The sequence below is a fragment of the Stegostoma tigrinum genome, chromosome 22 (genome assembly GCF_030684315.1).
Source record: "Stegostoma tigrinum isolate sSteTig4 chromosome 22, sSteTig4.hap1, whole genome shotgun sequence".
NCBI lineage: Eukaryota > Metazoa > Chordata > Chondrichthyes > Orectolobiformes > Stegostomatidae > Stegostoma > Stegostoma tigrinum.
In genome coordinates, this window is record NC_081375.1 from 8660262 (window position 1) to 8681543 (window position 21282).

A 21282-nucleotide genomic window follows, 5' to 3' on the forward strand; every position below is an offset into this window, starting at 1 on the left:
CAGGAATAGGACACTCAACCCATTGAGGCTGCTCCTTCATTTACTACAACGATCAAATGATTCTATGCCTTATACCCACATTACCCCCACAGCCCTGCAGACAATAGATAATCAGAAATCTATCAATCTCTACCTTAGGCATATAAAAAGAACGAGTTGAATTCTACAGCTCTCTGTGGTACAGATTTTCAAAGATTCAGCCCCTCTGACTAAAATAAAAATCCTCATCTCTATCCTAAGTGGCATTCCCTTAATTTTAATTTCTGCTCCCTGGTTCTAGACACCTCAATCAAAGGAAACCTCTTACCTACATCTACCCTATCCCTTTAAGTATTTTGGAGGTTTCAACGAGATCATCGCTCATTCTTCGAAGCTCTAGCGAAGACACAATCATGTGCCCAGTATCATCGTGTACTACTGTCCTGCTATCTGGTGAACAATCAGCTGAGTCATCATGCCTTCTGTCCCCTCATCTAAGTCATTGATATGAATTATACCAAGCTGGGGACCCAGCACACACTCCTGTGAGACCCCATTTGTTACAAGATGTCAATCTGAAACATTAATTTATGCATACTTCTGATTTCTATCAGCCTGCCATTCTGTATCCATGTTATTATATTAACCATGACACCATCCTCCTACATTACACAGTAATGTTTTACATGGAATCTTTGCAAATGTTTTCAGAAAATTCAAGTACAGCGTATCAGCAGGTTCCTCTTTACCCGCAGTGCAAGCTACTCCTTCCAAGATTTCCAATACATTTTATATAAATAACTTACCTTTCATAAAACCATGCTGACTTACACCCCTTCCGCTCACCGCTCACCAGTCTCCCCCACCCCCATTACCTTGTGTTTTTCCAAGTGATTTAACCTCCTTAATCATCCATTTCAACTAGTTCTCATGACAGGTGTCCAGCTAACTGGCTCAATTAATAGTTTCCTCTTTTGTCCCTCCCCTTCCCTTCTTAAATAGAGCAGTTATATTTGCTACTTTCAATACATTTAATTTGAAGGAACATACTTGAAAAAGTTTTGAATTTTATATATCATGAAGTTTGATAAATGGTGAATTTAAACAAAAAAAAAGCTGGTGTTTTATATACACGTATTTGGTGAGAAAGATGGTGGTATGTGTATACCTTGGCTGCTGAGTACGCATGTTCCTGTTTTAAGTAGTTGAGCTCAGAATCTTGTTTATTTTGCATTTGCCTCACATCTTTGTCATGACCCTCCAACATTTGCTGCTTTTCCTTTTGAAGAGAGCTGTATCTGAGGGAGCAAAAAAAAACTACTAATGACACATTACGACATTTCTCTTTATCTTCAGCATGATTAAGTTAATCCTTAAGCAATAAAAACCAAAAGAACTGCGGAAGCTGTAAATCAGGAACAAAAACAAAGTCGCTGGGAAAGCTCAGCAGGTCTGGCAGAATCTGTGAAGGAAAAAACAAAGCTAACATTTCGGGTCCAGCTCCATTGTCAACAGGGCCCTCCACCAGGTCTTACCCATCTCCTGCACTTCTGCCCTCACCCCTTCTCTTCTCTCCCACAACAGCGATAGGGTTCCCCATCCTCACCTACCATCCCACCTGCATTCACATCCAGAAGATCATCAGACGCCATTTCTGTCACCTCCAGCAAGATGCCAGCACCAGACACATATTCCCCTCCCCTCCCTTGTCTGCCTTCTGCAGTGACCGTTTCCTTCTGGACACCATGGTCCACACTTCCTTCACCCCCAACACCTCCCCACAGCCCTATGACACCTTGCCCTATAACTGGCAAAGGTGCAACACCTGCCCATTTACCTCCTCCCTCCCCAATATCCAAGGTCCCTAACATACCTTTCAGGGGAAGCAACACCGCACCTGCACTTCCCAGAATCTAATCTACTGCATTAGTTGCTCACAATGTGGTCTCCTCTACACTGGGGAAACGAAGCGTAGACTTGGTGACAGCTTCGCAGAACATCTATTTTCTGCTCGCAAAAAAGACCCTGAATTACCTGTTGCCTGCCACTTCAACGCACCACCCTACCCCCTGGTCAACGTCTCTGCCTCCGGCTGTAGTGTTCCAGCAAAGCCCAACGCAAGCTGGAGGAACACCACCTCATTTTCCGCTTCGGGACCCTACAGCCCTCCGGGCTCAATATTGAGTTTAATAATTTTAGGGCCAGAACTCTCCCATGTCCCAGCTCCCCACCCCACACACCAGGCCTTGTTACCACACAGCCTGCCATTACACACCCCCTGTTGTTAGTTACTAACAGTCTGCATTAACAATTATTCACCCTCCCAGCCAGTTCGTTAGCAACTCCTTTGTCTGTCCAACTGTCTTTCTCTCTCTTTAGGCTCTATCCTATCGTTTACTCCCTACCCCACCCACCACCCCATTTTCTGCATATAAATTGACGTTTTCCCAGCCATCAGTTCTGAGGAAGGGTCACCAGACCTGAAACGTTAACTCTGTTTTCTGCTTCACAGATGCTGCCAGACATGCTGAGCTTTTCCAACAACTTTGTTTTTGTTATCTTTAGGCAATGCCAGGTTCTGGCAGATTTTTCTGCAGGTCATTGTTAATGATTACCATGGTGCTGCTTGATTGGCATTAGGTTATACAGATGAGCAAAACGTTCATCACTGAAGAAGGAGCTAAATGTTTTCAGAGAGTTCTGTTATCCCATTTGCTATTGTATGTTTCATGAAATTTACAGAAAAGTTGTAAAGAGAATGTTTTTTGATTGTCATATGCAGCAAAACATTTAGCTGTAAGAAGGTTGCTTCACAGCTTAGGGATCAACTGTTATAATAAATTGTGACAAAGCAAGTTGAAAGAGTGGATTCAAGTCTTGTCTTGAGCACAACTTTCCAGGCTGACACTCTAGTGCAGTACTAAAGGAGTCTTGCACTTGCACAAGACGTCACCTTTCAGATGACACATTAAACTGAGGCCTGATTGGTGTCTAGAGATATATATTGATAATCCCATGGCACCGTTTTGAAGAAAAGCAGGGGAATAATCCTGGCCAAAACTTATCCCTTAAACAACATCACAAAATCAGATTAACTGGTAAATTATCTCATGGCTATTTGCAGTGTTCAAATTGACCCCATTTCAACAGTGACTACACGTCAAAAGTATATCATTGATTATAAAGCAGTCTGGAGCGTCCCAAAATCACAAAAGGCCATATGAGTGCCCACCTTTCCTTCTTTTTGTAACTATCATCTGAATAATCTAGTAATAGAACGCTTTAAATCTGCAAATAATTTCCCCATCTAATACACATACAGTTTAAAAAAGAGTAAGGCTTGTGGAAATGCACAAGATTTGCAACTTAGACACTACATATTTAACAGATTATTGGTTGGTTACTAAATAGCATGCATAAGTTAGATATTTAATAATGGATCAGAAATACTGATGTAAACTTGAGCAGTGCCTGACAGAAACTAATTGTGCAACTGTATTATTTTTAAGAGATACAGGATTTTAATTTTCTCATAAAATGCAATACACATTATAAATATTACATATTTAAACTTCATAAATTTAAAATTACTTAATATGTAAATAGAACTCAACTGTTAAAAGGTTGAAAATAGAATGTTTATATTCATTCACCCACACACATATACATGCAAACCCATGTGATGTACATACACTGTACTGGCAGTAAGTGAATTGGAGTGTGTGTGAGTGAGAGAAAGTGTGCATGCATACATGTAATGCATGTATTTGGTGGTCCAAAGACTAGGTTAGCAGCTGAAAAAAACTGATTACGTTACCACTAGGTGATTACATTTTGGTACCAATGATACAAAATGAAGGGTCTGAAACTGTAGTTTATTCATGTAAAATAAGTACAGCTGCTTATGTTATGTCGGCAATAGTTAAAGGGAAGGCAAATGCAGAGTACACCATCTGATATGACCTTTATTGAAACTAATTTATAGCCAGATGCTTAGTTATTTTCATTTTCATTTAATTGCTCTAAGACACATTTCTTCACAATAACATGTTCCCTTGTACAAAAAATTCAGAACTGCACACATCACTGTTTTGTTGCACATTTTGCAATCATTTTTAAACATTTAATGGAACACATTTGAAGCATGTGTTATAACTGGCCTCGAGCAAAAAGTTTAAAGACTGGTTTTAAACCAAATCAGAATCATAAATGATCAAAGGATGAATGTGCAAATCCATATCAAACTGCATTATTTCGGTTTGAGGACCACAATTGCACTTCTGCGCTAGAATGAAAAATGCAGCTATATTTCAAACAGCTGGTAGTTAAAGAATAAATTAAAATGTTGTTTATGTTATTAACCTTATTAAGCAGTAATTTAATTGTCCAGTTGCTATCAGTTTCCTTTTTTGGAATTATTTAATCAAAACCTCCAAGCTTGAGCTTTAAGATGATTGAAGATCTGACTTCAAAGAAACAGAATTTCTTTAAACTTATTCCTGAAAATGTTGCACAGAAGCTCAAAAACAGCCAAAGACAAACCTATCGATTTTATATTTGAGAGATAAGGTGCCAGAAAAAATAAAACAGGCAGGATGTAAAAAAAAACTTGGTGATAATTCAAGCAAAAGAGGGAATAGAATAAAATGTTCATTATTAATGCTCGAAGATGGTTGGGAAAAAATCAGTTATAACACAAACAACTTCTCTCTGTGTAAAGAATTTAACTTGATAAAACATTCCAAGGCACCTCATTAGGATTTCATCAAACAAGATTTGACATCAAGCCAGATGAGGAAATATTTGGGTTGACTGAAGAGTTAGGATTTGAGGAATATTTTAAAAGGAGGGATGAGAGGCAGGATGAGAGACTTAAGGAGGAAAAGCCAAAGCTCAAGGTTTTTAGTGGTTGAGAATATAGCTGTCAATTGCAAGCAAGTAAAACAGGGGATGCACAAGATTTCAGAAGTCGGTGAAGCAAGATAGGGGTGTGTAACTGGAACTGGTTATAAACGTAGGCAGTGGCAAAAGCCTTAAGAGACTGAAAAACAACAAAGAAAATTTTAAAATATAGACATTTAACCAGGAGTCAGTGTGGGCCAGTAAGCATAAAGATGATGGATGAGTAGAATTTGTTACTAGTAAAGATAGAGGCAGCAGAGTTTTCGATGACTATGAGTTTATCAAATTTGGAAGATGGGAGACTGGCCAGGTTTGTGTTGGAACAACCAAGTCTTGCAGTAATAAAGAAATGGAATATTGTTTCATCAGATGAGTTGTGGAAGTGGTGGAATCAAGTGGTGTTACAGAAGTTGAAAAATGTGAACATAGTGATAGTATGGACATGTGGTCAGAAACTGATCGTTGCACTAAGATGAGAATGGGTGTGGTTCAGCTTTGGGTAGTTCCATTGGACAGGGATGGAGTCAATACTGAAGAAAATTGATTTTGTCACAAGGATTGAAAAAATAACTGGGAAGGCAGTTTTTCAGTCAGCTGGAGGAAACTTCTGCCTATGCAGTATAGTACATCAGACACATTAAAGAGATAATGCACAGATACTGTAAAAGGTAGGATGAGAATGTGCCTCACCAAACTACAAATTGAGGCACCAACTATTCACTTTATTCACAGGCAGCTCTGTGGACGCGAACGAGACAAACAGATGGTACGTTGCCTCCCGGGTGCCAGGGTCCGTGATGCTTTGGATCATGTCTTCAAGGTCCTTAATGGGGAGGGTGAGCAACCAGCAGTCATGGTACACATTGGTACCAATGACATAGGTAGAAAAAGGACAGAGAGTATGAAAAAGTAGTACAGGGAGTTAGGTTGGAAGATGAAGTCCAGGACAAACAGGGTAGTTATCTCTGGATTACTACCAGTGCCACGTGATAACAAGGTAAGAAACAGGGAGAAAGTGCCGCTAAACACGTGGCTACAGGGCTGGTCTAGGAGGGAAGGCTTCCATTATGTGGATAATTGGAGAACATTCTGGGGAAGGTGGGACCTGTACAGTAAGGATGGGTTGCACCTGAACCAGAAGCGCACAAGTATCCTGGGAGGGAGGCTTGCTTGAGCTAAACGGGATGGTTTAAACTAGATTGGCAGGGGGTGGCGAACTGGATTTGTAATTCAGAGGATGAGGTATTCAGCCTTCCAACAGATACAACAGGGAGTGAGGTTGTTAATAAGGAAATGTGGTCAATGGAGTGTAATTGTGGACACAGGGATGGTTTGAAGTGTGTATACTTCAATGCTAGAAGTATCAGAAATAAGGCGGATGAACTTAGAGCATGGGTCAGGACTTGGAACTACGATGTTGTGACCATTACAGAAACTTAGGTAACTCAGGGACAGGAATGATTGTTGGAAGTTCCAAGATATAGATGCTTTAAAAGAAATAGGGAGGGTGGTAAAAGAGACGGGGAAGTGGCATTGCTAGTCAGGCATTGCTAGTCAGGCCTAGAATAGCACAGATTTGGGAAGGGTAGATCATGTCTCACAACCCTTACTGAACTCTTTGAAGAGATGACCAAACACGTGCAAGAAGGTCGAGTGGTAGATGTGGTATACAAGGATTTAAGTAAGGTGTTTGATAAGGTTCCCCATGGTAGGCTCATGCAGAAAGTAAGGAGGCATGGGATAGGAAGAAATGTTGCAGATTGGATTCAGAATTGGCTGACCTTTAGAAGACAAAGGGTGGTAGTGGATGGAAAATATTCAACATGGTGCTCAGTTACGAGTGTTGTACAACAAGGATCTGTCCTGGGTCCTCTTCTATTGTGATTTTTGTAAATGATTTGGATGTAGGGGTAGAAGGATGGATTAGCAAATTTGCAGACGATACGAAGGTGGGTCGAGTTGTGGATAGTGTGGAGGGCTGTTCTAGGTTACAAAGGGACTTTGATAGGATGCACAGCTGGGCTAAGAAGTGGCAGATGGAGTTTAACTCTGAAAAGTCTGAGGTGACGTATTTTGGAAGGACAAACTTGAAAGCAGAATACAGGGTTAATGGAAAGATTCTGGGCAGTGTGAAGGAGCAGAGGGATCTCAGGGTTCATGTCCACAGTTCCCTGAAAGCTGCCATCCAGGTGGATAGAGTTGTTAAGAAGTCTTATGGTGTGTTAGCTTTCATTAACAAAGGGATTGAGTTCAAGAGCTGTGAAGTTATGCTCCAGCTATACAAAATCCTGGTTCGGCCACATCTGGAGTATTGTGTTCAGTTCTGGTCAGCTCATTACAGGAAAGATGTGGAAGCGTTGGAAAAGGTGCAGAGGAGATTTACCACGATGTTGCCTGGAATGGAGGGAGGGTCTTATGAGGAATGGCTGAGAGCGCGTGGGCTTTTCTCTTTAGAATGACAAAGGATGAGAGGTGACTTGATAGAGCTGTACAAAATGATCAGAGGCATAGATAGAGTGGACAGCCGGAGACATTTTCCTCGGGTATCTATCACGAGGGGGCATAGTTTTAAAGAGAGTGGAGGTAGATATATGGGAGACATCAGAGGTACGTTCTTCACTCAAAGTGGTAGGGGTGTGGAATGCATTGCTGGAGAGCGTAGCGGAGTCGGCCTCATTGGGGCATTTAAGAGCTATTAGATAGGAATTTGGATGACAGTAATAGGTAGGGGTGGAGGTTAGATCAACCTTAGGTTTAGGGTAAAAATTCGGCACAATATCGTGGGCCAAAGGGCCTGTACTGTGCTGTACAGTTCAATGTTCTATGTTTATTTACTAACAGCTGAAACAACAGATAAGAAGTCACATGTTTGAAATGGCTGATTTCGCAAAAATGGGTAGCATTTTGAGTAGCTTGGGTGAAGAATAAGATTACTAAAAGACATTGTCAGATTGTGAATGGAATAAACAGTAGCGTACAAATTTCAATGCAGTGATCTACTTTAGTCATCTACTTTATAAGTAAATAGTGAAAACTACAAACAGTGGAGGACCAGGTTCACATATTAAAATATCAAGCACAGGAAATAATCAAAAAGGCTAACGGATTACTGAACTTTGTATAGAGAGGTAGAATACAAGTTGATCAGAAGTTACACTTATGAAAGACATGTCCTGCCCAGTGGAGCTGCCTTTGTGCATTTAGCACCTCAGTGCTGAATGTTGGCTTTGGAGAGAATTCTGTAGTTGGATTGCCCATTTGCTGATGGATTTGAAAGATCTTGGAAAGCAACCACTGGTACGTCTCCACTACTTTGAGATGTCTCCTGCAGGGGAGGCAATGGCCTAATGGTATTATCACTGGACTGTTAATCCAGAGACCCAGATAACGTTCTGGGGACTTAGTTTCAAATCCCGCCATTGCGGATGGGATTTTGAATTCAATAAAATACCTGGAATTAAGAATCTAATAATGACCATGAATCCATTGGCAATTGTTAGAAAAACCCATCTGGTTGACTAATGTCCTTTAGGGAAGGAAACCGCCATCCTAACCTGACCTGACCCACATGTGACTCCAGACCCACAGCAATGTGATGGACTCTTAGCCACCCTCAGGGCAATTAGGGATACTCGCCAGCAACACCCTCATCCAGTGAATGAATATAAAAAGAAAACAAAAATCACTCACCTAGCCCTAACCCTAATCCTACCTCTCCAGAGTCTATGAGCATTCATGTTACTCCTGCCTAACAAACCATAACCTTAATCTTATAGTGGAGATCCTGTTCCTCACATATTCTTTCCTTAATCTGCCAAAGACTGAACTGACACTCCAGAGATAAATTTTGTCTCTACATTTGTCTTTATTGAAACAAAGGTTTGAGGGGGTACAGAAATGGTTCACATCTTTCAGGATCTTGCCGTTAACCTTAATTGATGGTAGGGGATTTGGAAACAGGAATAAGCTATCAGAACATCGAGCCTGCTCAGGCAATAAATTATATCATTTACTTCAATGCCACTTTCCCACACTACTTCCCTATCCCATGATGCAATCAGTCTTGAGAAATCTATTGTTCTTAGTCTTGAACACGTTCATTGAGTTATCACAGTGTTCTGAGGAAGGGTCACCGGACCCGAAACGTTAACTCTGTTTTCTCCTCCACAGATGCTGCCAGACCTGCTGAGTTTTTTCCAGCAACTTTGTTTTTGTTCCTGAGTTACCTCAGTGCTCAGGGTGGAAAATTCAAAATCTACCCTTTCAGTAAATAAATTCCTCCACATATTGTCTTAAATAGTCTACCCATTGTCCTGAAAATGTCACCCAGTTAAGATTCACCAGTCATGGGAAACCTCATTTTCTTATACACCTTGTTACGTGCTATATAAAGTTCTCAGGTTTTAGTTAAACAACCTCTCGTTTTTTTTTTTGAAAAAAAACTGGCCAAGTTTTCTCAATGTCATCTCATAAAACCATCCCATTTTGCCATCCCAGTGGTTAATATGGTGAACCTCCATTTCACTTGCTGTGTGGCAAGTAAATGTACACAATACTCTGGGTGTTATCTCACTGAAGCTCTTTATGATTGCAGCATGACATCTTTACCTCTGTACTCATATTCCCCTGTGATTGAACCCAACATACCATTTGCCTTTCTTACTGTTAGAATGCTAATTGTTAGGGGCTCACACACAAGAACATTCAGGTCCTTTTGGACACCAACATTTCCCAGCTCTCACCACTTAAGAAACATTATGCCTTTCATTTTTTTCCCTAATAAGTTGGATAGATTCATGCTTATTCACATTAAATTACATCTCCCATGTTCATAATCACTCACTGCTTGTTCACGTTACCTTGAAATCTTACTCGCAATTCACATTCCCACCTAGTTTTGTTTCATTTCCAAGTTTGCAAATATTGCAATGGAGCTCCACATCCAAGTTATTTGTATAAATTGTGAACAGCTGTGCTCTAGCAATGACACTTAAGATATCACACGAGGAAGAACCAACCATCTTGAGAATGATTCTTTATTCCCATTCTTTCCCTTCTGACTGTTGACCAATTCTCAATCTTTTTCAAAATCCTTCCAAAAATCCAAATACACCATATACCCTAGTATTCATATACCTATGTTACAAGTAACATCCTCTAAAATCTCCAATGGCTGTGCCAAATACCATTTCCCTTTCACCAATCTATGTTGAATCATCCAATTTTAGTGTTATCATGTAACAGTCTCTGGATGTGAGTTTGCTCGCTGAGCTGGAAGGTTCGTTTTCAGACGTTTCGTCACCATACTAGGTAACATCATCAGTGCGCCTCCAATGAAGCGCTGGTGTTATGTCCCGCTTTCTATTTATCTGGTTAGGTTTCCTTGGGTTGGTGATGTCATTTCCTGCATTGGTGATGTCATTTCCTGTTCTTTTTCTCAGGGGATGGTAGATTGGCTCCATATCAATGCTTGTTGATGGAGTTCCGGTTGGAATGCCATGCTTCTAGAAATTCTCGTGCGTGTCTCTGTTTGGCTTGTCCTAGGATGGATGTGTTGTCCCAATCAAGGTGGTGTCCTTCCTCATCTGTATGTAAGGATACGAGTGATAGTGGGTCATGTCGTTTGATCCACTAATGACATGACCCACTATCACTCGTATCCTTACATACAGATGAGGAAGGACACCACTTTGATTGGGACAACACATCCATCCTAGGACAAGCCAAACAGAGACACGCACGAGAATTCCTAGAAGCATGGCATTCCAACCGGAACTCCATCAACAAACACATTGATTTGGAGCCAATCTACCATCCCCTGAGAAAAAGAACAGGAAATAACATCTCCAACACAGGAAATGACATCACCAACCCAAGGAAACCTAACCAGATAAATAGAAAGCGAGACATAACACCAGCGCTTCATCGGAGGCTCACTGATGATGTTACCTAGTATGGTGACGAAACGTCTGAAAACGAAGCTTCCAGCTCAGCGAGCAAACTCACATCCAGAACCTCAACCTGAGCTACAAATCTTCTCAAAAGTCGCTAGTAACAGTCTCTGTTTTACAATATATTCTAACATTTTACTGACCTCAAACTAGCATATCTATAGTTCTCCATTCTTCCTCTTCCTCATTTCTTAAAATAGCGGGGTTCCATTTGCCACTTTCCATTCAGCAGAAACCATTCCAGAGTCTAAAACATCTTTGGTTGCCTAATATTTCTAGGATATTTTCTGTATTTTCTTATGTGAAGGCAGTCACAAAATAATTATTTAGTTACAGAGTCGTACAACATAGAAACAGAACCTTCAGTCCAAATCAACCACAATCCGAAACTAAACTAGTCACATCAGCCTATGCTTGGCCCATATCCCTCCAAACGTTTCCTATTCATGTTGTTATCCTGTCTCTTAAACACTGTAACTGTAGCCACATCCACGACATCCTTTGGAATTTCATTCCACACACAAACCACTGTGTAAAAAAAATTACCCCTCATATCTTTTTAAATCTTTCTCCTCTCACCTTGAAAATATGCTTGAAATGCCCTACCCTATGGAAAAAACACCTGCTATTCATCTTATTCACACCCTTCAGTATTTTTAAAATCTCTATAAGATCACCTCTCAACCTCACACGCTCCAGTGAAAAAAGTCCACTCTATCTAGCCTCTCCTTATAACTCAAACTCTCCATTCCCAGCAACATCCTGGTAAATCACTTCTGAACCCTCTCCAGCTTAATAATATCCTTCCTATAACAGAGAAACCAGGAATGGACACAGTATTCCAGAAGAGACCTCACCAATATCCTGTACAACCGCAACATACTGTGCCAACTCCTATATTCAAAGGACTCAGCACTGAAGGCAAGAATACAAAATACTTTCTTCACCACTCTTTCTCTATATCTGATGCAAACTTCAAAGAATTATGTGTCTGAACCTCAAGGAATCTGTTCTACAACACTGCCCAAGGCCATACTTTTAATTGTATAAGTCTTGCCTTTGTTTGTTTTCAAAAAGTTACAGTTCCACCATCCCATTCAGCAAATTTCATTCCCCTCAGCTCTGTCCTCGCTGACCTCCACTAGCTCCAATCCAGCAGCATTTTGTTTTTAAAATTTTGGTCCTTGTTTTCAAATTTCTCCATGGTTTCAGCCCTTTTAATCTCTACAAACTCCTTCAGAACCATAAACCTTGACTTAAACGTAAAAGTCTATGTGGGTCTTGGCAGGGCAAATGGACCATCTTTGGGACCATCTAGAATTAGGGGTCCCTGTTTAAACATCAGGGGTCACCCACTCAGAACAGAGACAAGGCAATATTTTTCTCTGAGGGTCATGGTGCTTTGGAACTGTCTTCAATGAAACAGAGGTAGAAGACAAGTCCTTACATAAATTTAAGGCAAAGATTGATAGATTCTTGTTATCCAAGGCAGTAAAAGATTTTCATGGGCAGTCAGAAATGTGAACCAGAGGTTATAATCAAATCAACCATGATCATATTGAATGGGGAAGTAAGCTAGAGAGACTGAATGGTCTATACCTGCTCATAGTTCAGATGCTCACAACCCTTTTTGATACCTGCCCTCCTGTGATTCAGGCCCCTTTTACATTCCAATTTTAACTGCTCTGCTATTGATGGCCAAGCCTTCAGGCACCTACCTTCCAAGCTCCAGAAAGCTCATTTATCCATTGCTTCCTTCTTTAAGACTGTTGTATGTTATTAAGTCATCCAATGTGCTACCTAGAACTTTACATGAAATTCTTTTTGATAAAGCATTATTCAATGTTTTACTCATTTTACTGGCATACTTTTGATTGATGGAGCATTTTCAATTTACCCCCATATTGTTTTTTTATCTAACGTACTTCAGCAAGGTGCCTCTTATTCTCAGCACCTAGAATTGAATTCTGTGACACAAGCATTCTCTTTACAGTCACCCTCAAGCAGAACAATTGCCATGTATTTTTTTTAAAAATTGAGAGTAGTCTGCCAATTACAGTGTACCATTTCTCTCCATCTCTTTCAGTATTATAATACATTTCCTTGAAATTAATTTCTTGTCATCATGAAGGTGAAAGAGATCACTTTTTTTATTTGTTTAAGTGATGCGGTTGTTGCCAGCTGGGCCAGAATTTATTACACAATCCCAACTCTCCTCGAGGTGGTAGTGAACCACTGTGTCATTCCACTGCAATCCATTTGATGCACCAACAATGATGTTAGGAAGGAATTTCCAGAATTTTAATTGGCGACAGTCAAGGAACTGTAATACAGTTCTAAGTCAAAACAGTGTCTGGCTATGACAGGAGAACCTATGGATGATTGTGCCCTCATGCATTTGCTGCCTTTACCCTTCCAGTTGGTAACAGTTGAAGGTTTTGAAGGTGTTGTCAAGGGAGCCTTGGAGAGTTTCAGCAATGCATTTTCTAGAGGGTACGCACTGCTGCCATTGTGCACAGTGGTTGAGGATGTGAACATTAAATGTACTGGGTAAGGTGCCACTTAGGTGGGTTGCTGTTACTTGGATGGTGTTAAGCATCTTGACTATTGTTGGAACTACACTCAACCGAGCAAATCAAGATTATTCCATCACACTTCTGACTAGTGTCTTCTAAATGGTGGATCAGCTTTAGAAAGTTACCACAGTCATTTTAAGGCTGGTCCAGTTCAGTTTCCAATCATTGGTAACCTCCAGATGTGGGGAAATTACCCAGGGTCACTGAAAACATTCCCAGTTCAGGTGCAACATGAGAAAATAGAAAATAAGGAAAATGTCTCTAGATTACTCCAAAGTTATTTATAAAGTGCACAATCAAATATTCCTATTGAAGGAACTCATTTCCCCCAATTTTCTGGACACTACTTACCTTAACTTTACCTCCTGCAGCTCCAAGCATATCATCTGGCAGCGCTGTTCTAGCTCACCTTTCTCTTGGGTTAGTTTCTGTCGCACCAGAGTGCTATTCTCAGCCTCTATAGTCAACTGTTGTACACGAGCCTCCAGTTCTTTCACCATTTGATTCTGTGGATGCAAACAACCAGTTAAATACACTTTTCCTGTTCATGTTTGTTTATCTACAGGCTCATGGGCACACTATTCATTGAATAAGTCATTCCTGGCTACAGCTATGGCACAGTCTGTGTCAGATTTTCTCTCTTGCTATTCAAAAGGGCAATGTAAATTCAAACACTGAAACAAATGCACTGTCTATACCTTGAATTCTACATTCCCCATTCAATAGTCAGATAACCTGTGTACTTCACAATGCACACTCAATGAGCCAGTCTAAAATTCACAATATTCTCTGGATCTGGCAAGTCCAAAAACGCAGCTGATGCCTGAGATGGCTGACGACTTGAGTTCAGTGATTATTTTATCAGTTCATTGAAAATCTAAACTGACATAACACATTTCTGTCAATGACAATTAAATAAAGTGCAAAATAGTGTCATAAAAGTGTACAGCATCGAAACAGGCTCTTCAGCCCAACCTGTTCACATCGACCTGGCTTCATAAACTGCACTGGTTCCATTTATCTGCATTTTCCCCTTATCCCTCCAAACCTTTCCTATCCTTGTACCTGTCCAAATATCTTTTAAATCTTATAATTGTACCTGCCTCCACCACTTCCTTGGCAGCGCGTTCTATATATGCACCACCTTCAGTGTGGAACTCCTAAACAGCAAGCTAATTTTGTATCGATTTGGCGCGCTCTCCCTAGATCCCATGTGATCTAACTTTAATAACCAATCCACCATGTGGTACTTTGTCAAAGGCCTTGCTAAACTCCATATGAACAACATCTTCCACTCCTTCTTCATCTATCTTCCCGTCACGTTTTCAAAAATCTCAATCAAGTTTGTCAGACATGATGTCTAACACACAAAGCTGAAATGGTTCATGACTGGGAGATGCAGTCGGTTCGCGGTAAACAACTGCACCTCCCAGTCGCGAACGATTTCAACTCCCCCTCCCATTCCTTAGGCGACATGTCCATCCTGGGCATCCTGCAGTGCCATAATGATGCCACCCGAAGGTTGCAGGAACAGCAACTCATATTCCGCTTGGCAACCCTACAGCCCAATGGTATCAATGTGGATTTCACCAGTTTCAAAATCTCCCCTCCCCCCACTGCGTCCCAAAACCAACCCAGCTCATCCCTGCCTGCCTAACCTGTTCTTCCTGTCACTTATCCCCTCCTCCCACCTCAAGCCGCACCTCAATTTCCTACCTACTAATCTCATCCCGCCCCCTTGACCTGTCTGTCCTCCCCGGACTGACCTATCCCCTCCCTACTTCCCCACCCAACCTCTCCTCTCCACCTATCTTCTCCTCTATCCATCTTCAGTCTGCCTCCCCCTCTCTCCCTATTTATTTCAGAATCATCTCCCCATCACCCTTTTCTGATGAAGGGTCTAGGCCCGAAATGTCAGCATTTGTGCTCCTGAGATGCTGCTTGGCCTGCTGTGTTCATCAAGTCCCACACTTTGTTCTATAGATTAAAGAATCCTGGTTTCACTGGTGGATATTAATGAGCCAGGGAAGTGAAATGAGAGACTACGTCCCTGAACAAGTTCAACCTGTTCAGTTAATGGTTAAAAAATACCCAGAATATTTTTAGGAGATAAAAAGGTGTAGAGCTGGATGAACACAAGCAGCATCATAGGAGCAGGAAAGCTGACGTTTCGGGCCTAGACCCTTCAGGGTTGTCAATCCCATCATAAAAATCTTCTGAGATAGTAGGAACTGCAGATATTGGAGAATCTGAGATAACAAGGTGTAGAGCTGGATGAACACTGCAGGCCAAGCAGCATCATAGGAGCAGGAAAGCTGATGTTTCGGGCCTAGACCCTTCATCAGAGAAAAACATTTTCTGATGAAGGGTCTCGGCCTGAAACTTCAGCTTTTGTGTTCCTAAGATGCTGCTTGGCCTGCTGTGTTCATCCAGCTCTACACCTTGTTAGCTCAAATTCTCCAGCATCTGCAGTTCCTACTATCTCAGAAGATTTTTATGATGGGATTGACAACCCTGACCCTCAGTTAGTGCTCTCTCTACCATTTAGCAGCATGTTGATCATTTGTTATAAATACAAGCAGAAAAAGGTCATATGTAAATAGAATTCCTTTCCATACGTTCATTGTGAAATCTTTCAGAACTGGGACTGGATTTTTTCTACTGATCTCCAAAATATCACAAGTTTAAAATAATAATTTGTGCAATGCTGAAGCACTGTAGTTTGTAGAGGCATTTTTGATACAAAAATGTGATATCAAACATCTGTTGTTCATAAACTAAAAAGCCTTTAATGGCCAGGTTATAAAAATATTACTTCTGCTGGAGCTCTCAAATAGATACATAGAACATAGAACATTACAACACAGTACAGGCCCTTCGGCCCTCGATGTTGTGCCGACCTGTCATACCGATCTCAAGCCCATCTAACCTACACTATTCCATGTACGTCCATATGCTTGTCCAATGATGACTTAAATGTTCCTAAAGTTGGCGAATCTACTACCATTGCAGGCAAAGCATTCCATTCCCTTACTACTCTCTGAGTAAAGAAACTACTTCTGACATCTGTCCTATATCTTTCACCCCTCAATTTAAAGCTATGCCCCCTCATGCTCACCGTCACCATCCTAGGAAAAAGGCTCTCCCTATCCACCCTATCTAACCCTCTGATTATCTTATATGTTTCAATTAAGTCACCTCTCAACCTTCTTCTCTCTAATGAAAACAGCCTCAAGTCCCTCAGCCTTTCCTCCATACCAGGCAACATCCTAGTAAATCTCCTCTGCACCCTTTCCAAAGCTTCCACATCCTTCTTATAATGCGGTGACCAGAACTGTACACAATACTCCAAGTGCGGCTGCACCAGAGTTTTGTCCAGCTTCACCATAACCTCTTGGTTCCGGAACTCAATCCCTCTATTATTAAAAGCTAAAACACTGTACGCCTTCTTAACAGCCCTGTCAACGTGGGTGGCAACTTTCAAGGATCTGTGTACATGGACACCGAGATCTCTCTGCTCATCTACACTGCTAAGAATCTTACCATTAGCCCTGTACTTTGCCTTCCGGTTACTCCTACCAAAGTGCATCACCTCACACTTGTCTGCATTAAACTCCATTTGCCATTTCTCAGCCCAGCTCTGCAGTTTACCTATGTCTCCCTGCAACCTACAGCATCCTTCGTCACTGTCGTAGCTACGATACAGCTGTTGTCTGATCAAGTAGAACGGGCAATTATCAGTTGCAATATTTTATTCTCTGCAGAAAGAGTACAGTCAGAAAATTAACAAGAGAAATAGCAAAGAATATCAGATGCTCCAAGAAATTATCAGGAAAAATCACAAGTCACTTTGCTTGAGAATCTAAATGGATACTTTCAATTCTCTTCAATCACAGGGAACATGATAACATCAGAAGAATAATTATCCACTAAGAAGATAGAAAATACACAAAGGGAGGCATTTCTTCGACACACTGGAGGCAACAAATAAGTCAACCTTTCTTGAAAGGAAGTACAAAGATGGTGTTCCACCCCGGCCTATTGGTATTCACACTCTATGCACAAGTTTCCAGAGCTACGATAAACACTGTTAAAACATCATGTCAAATCGAGATGATCAGTGACTAAGAGTTAAAATTTACTCAATCGCTTCGTCTTTCATACTTGTTAGCAAGTGATGGCTGATAAGTAATCTGAATGACAGTTATAGAGTCATCGATTCATACAACACAGAAACAAACTCTTTGGTCACTCATCCATGCAGACCAAGTTTCCCAAACTGTACGAGTCTCACTTGCCTGTACTTGGCCCATATCCCTCTAAACGGTTCCTTTTCATGCACTTGTTCACATAACTATACCTGCATCTACCAATTCCTCAAGCAGTTAATTCCAGCAATGAACCAACCTCTGCATGAAAAAGTTACATCTCAGGCCCCTTCAAATCTTTCTCCTCTCACCTTAAAAAAAATGGGAGGGGGAGTGGAAATCCCATTCTCTAGATGACATGTCCATCATGGGCCTCCTGCACTGCCACAATGATGCCACCCGAAGGTTGCAGGAACAGCAACTCATATTCCGCCTGGGAACCCTGCAGCCATATGGTATCAATGTGGACTTCACCAGTTTCAAAATCTCCCCTTCCCCTACTGCATCCCTAAACCAGCCCAGTTCGTCCCCTCCCCCCACTGCACCACACAACCAGCCCAGCTCTTCCCCCCCACCCACTGCATCCCAAAACCAGTCCAACCTGTCTCTGCCTCCCTAACCGGTTCTTCCTCTCACCCATCCCTTCCTCCCACCCCAAGCCGCACCCCCATCTACCTACTAACCTCATCCCACCTCCTTGACCTGTCCGTCTTCCCTGGACTGACCTATCCCCTCCCTACATCCCCACCTATACTCTCTCCACCTATCTTCTTTACTCTCCATCTTCGGTCCGCCTCCCCCTCTCTCCCTATTTATTCCAGTTCCCTCTCCCCATCCCCCTCTCTGATGAAGGGTCTAGGCCCGAAACGTCAGCTTTTGTGCTCCTGAGATGCTGCTTGGCCTGCTGTGTTCATCCAGCCTCACATTTATTATTTGATTGCCTTAGATGAACCCACAGACATTACTGACTCAGCGCAGGCATTTTTTAAATTCATGTTATAACTGTGGATTTTCATTGACATGAGGAGTTACTGGCTTTGGGTATCCTGATAGCGAGGGCTGTGGAATTGACATCTTCACCATCTTCAAAGAAAAATCCCATGAAGCGAAACTGAATTTATGTAATTGAGTAAGTGTATGCACAAATGGTGCACCTTTTATGAGAAGAATACATGAAGGATTTGCTGCATTACTAAAAAAAAATTGCCAGATCCAAATTCCTTTTTGGTCTTTTGCATCAACAAAATTTCTGTGCCAAATCTACTCTTTTAAGTGACACATTAAATAAAGTTATAAGTATTGTAAACTACATTTGAGCAAATGCATCACAGCATCACCATTTTCACAACATGCTTCAGATTGATGATGAAACATTCAGTGTGGATCTGCTATGTCATTCTGAAGTGTGCTGGATGTCACAAAGATAAATACTTGTAAAACTTTTTACCTTTGGAAAAACAAATCACAAGATTTTTTGGAGAACTGAATGAACCATATGAGGATTTCTGCAGAAAAGCTGCATTTTTGTGTGATATAATGCCAAAGCAAAATGATCTAGATATTTTTTGCAAGGTAAAACTAAATCCATATATGATGCGTGGCTAAAAATCCAGGCATTTTGGAAAATGCTGACTTTTTCAAAACTCTCCTTACCCATTCAGAACTTCCAGCTGAACAATTTCCTGAACTGGCTAAGGCAACTAATGAACAGGATACAAGAAATTCATGAAGGAAATGCGACATGAAAGAATACATAGCTGTTCTAGACTCCCTGATTGAAGGATACAATGAAAGGTTTGCAAATTTTGAGAAACATGATCTCACACTGAAACTAACTTTTCAACCAGACCTGGTTAATGTCTCCAAAGCACCTGATCATTTACAGATGGAATTGATTGGGCTCCCAGAAGATAATATTCTGAAGTCTCTATCTGACGCTAAGAAGGATCCCATTGAAATATGGAAAAATGCCGTTGAACACCCACATCTATGTCAACACGCTTGTCAAATACTGTTGCCTTTGTCACAACTTACTGTTGTGAATCAACATTTTCATATGTGACTCAAATTAAAACACACGAGATTTCAATGACGGATATTCATCTGGAAGACCAATTAAAGCTAGGGACAACGATGTTGGAACGAAGTATCTGAATCCTATCTCGCAATAAGCAATCACAAAAAAAGTCATTAAATGGCTTGTTGTCTAAGTTTTTCACTTCTTATTAGTTCTATTATCAACATTGCCAAACAAATAAATGTGCCTTTGCTGAATTTTTATTTTGTTTAAAGTCCTCATATGATAAGACATTAATTAAAATTAGTAAATATGTCAACAAAAACATGACATTTTGTTGTATATGTTAAATTCTCAGAATGGGGCCTAATAGGATCTTGGTTAAATAAAGTGTGTCCTTCCAATGTAAAAACGTTCCCCCACCCCTGAGTTAGAGTATATTTAATAGCTCATTTGAAGATAGAAGAAACAAAATTTAATTCTCATCTTTTAGCCCATAAATACAAATAAAGTGAATTTAAAAAAGGTAGTCAAATTAAAATTAAACATCTTTCTATTGTAATCATGTTAACAATTTTATAGGTTTCTTTGTTTCAACTACCTTACCCCTCAAAAAGCTAATCACTTAAGTTGAGGGGGATGTTTCAATGTCGTCAACTGCTTTCCAATACCTTGCCCAAACATCTAAACTACCCAACATCAGCAAAACTGTCTGCATTTGGGGACAAAACAGTCAAGCCTCAGCAATACAGAAACAAGGCATCCCCCCGAACCCGTTCCTCCAATCAATTCAATTTTAGCTAATTTATATCCCAACTCCATTTACTTGCCCAGTTCAATTAAAAAGAATAACAACTTTGAATCTTCCCATTAATTCCCAAACGTCAATTGGTTTTTGGGGGAAGAGAATTCCACATTTGCAGTACCCTTTGTGTGGAGAGTTTCTTCAAAACATCTTCCTTCAATAGGTTTGCTTTAATTTGAAAGCTATATTGCCAAGTTCTTCCACAAGAGGAAATGGTTTATTTTAGACCAAATCCTTTAATCAGGTTAAATTCCTTGATTACATCAGATTTTAATCCTTTACACTTAAGCAACACAACTGTAATTTAACCTTATAAATCTTGCTTTAACTGCAAAATTTACAAAGTCAACATATCCTTTCCCAGGTACAATGCCCAAACTGAACAGACTATTTCAGAGTCCGATCCTGTTCCAACCGGACAGTCACATGTCAACTTACCAGCAGAGATCACTGATTAGTGTTCAAGAGCAGAAATCCTGACTGAGTTCTTTGTCCTTAACTCAAGGATCCCAAAGTTGTTGAGAACATTCCATCAGACAATGGCCTAACAATGAAGGCAATCATGTAGGCTCAACTTATATATTTCAGAACTTGGATGTTTTTCATATTAAAAGCTTCTCTTTTTCTGAAACACTCTTGTCAAATGCAAAAAGCAGTACTTAAAAAACACAGCTGTAAATTGAACCACATGGTAACATCTTCAGACTCTGAATTAACAACAAAACCTGACTTTCCCACGGTTTGTCTAAGAAATTAGTTTTTTATGGTGGGTGTTTAATTTTTAATAACTCATGATTACTGTCAGGGAATTTTCACCAAATCAATTAGTCACTGATACTGTATATAAAAGAAAATGTTTTTTGATGGGGCCAAATAATTACTATTTTCAGCAATTAAGTTTTAA

At 40.6% G+C, this 21282-nt stretch overlaps 1 protein-coding gene across 3 annotated transcripts in view; it reads right to left on the reverse strand.

Annotated features, from left to right (window-relative positions):
- The window catches only part of cep112 (centrosomal protein 112), a 473221-nt gene that overhangs the window by 291409 nt on the left and 160530 nt on the right, over positions 1–21282 (reverse strand). For all 3 annotated transcript variants that reach the window (XM_059653621.1, XM_059653619.1, XM_059653620.1), the window contains 2 exons: positions 13760–13914; positions 1148–1277 (listed from right to left, as the gene is read on the reverse strand). In XM_059653621.1, the coding sequence (XP_059509604.1) occupies positions 1148–1277; positions 13760–13914 (285 nt within the window). The remainder of the gene's footprint in view (positions 1–1147; positions 1278–13759; positions 13915–21282) is intronic.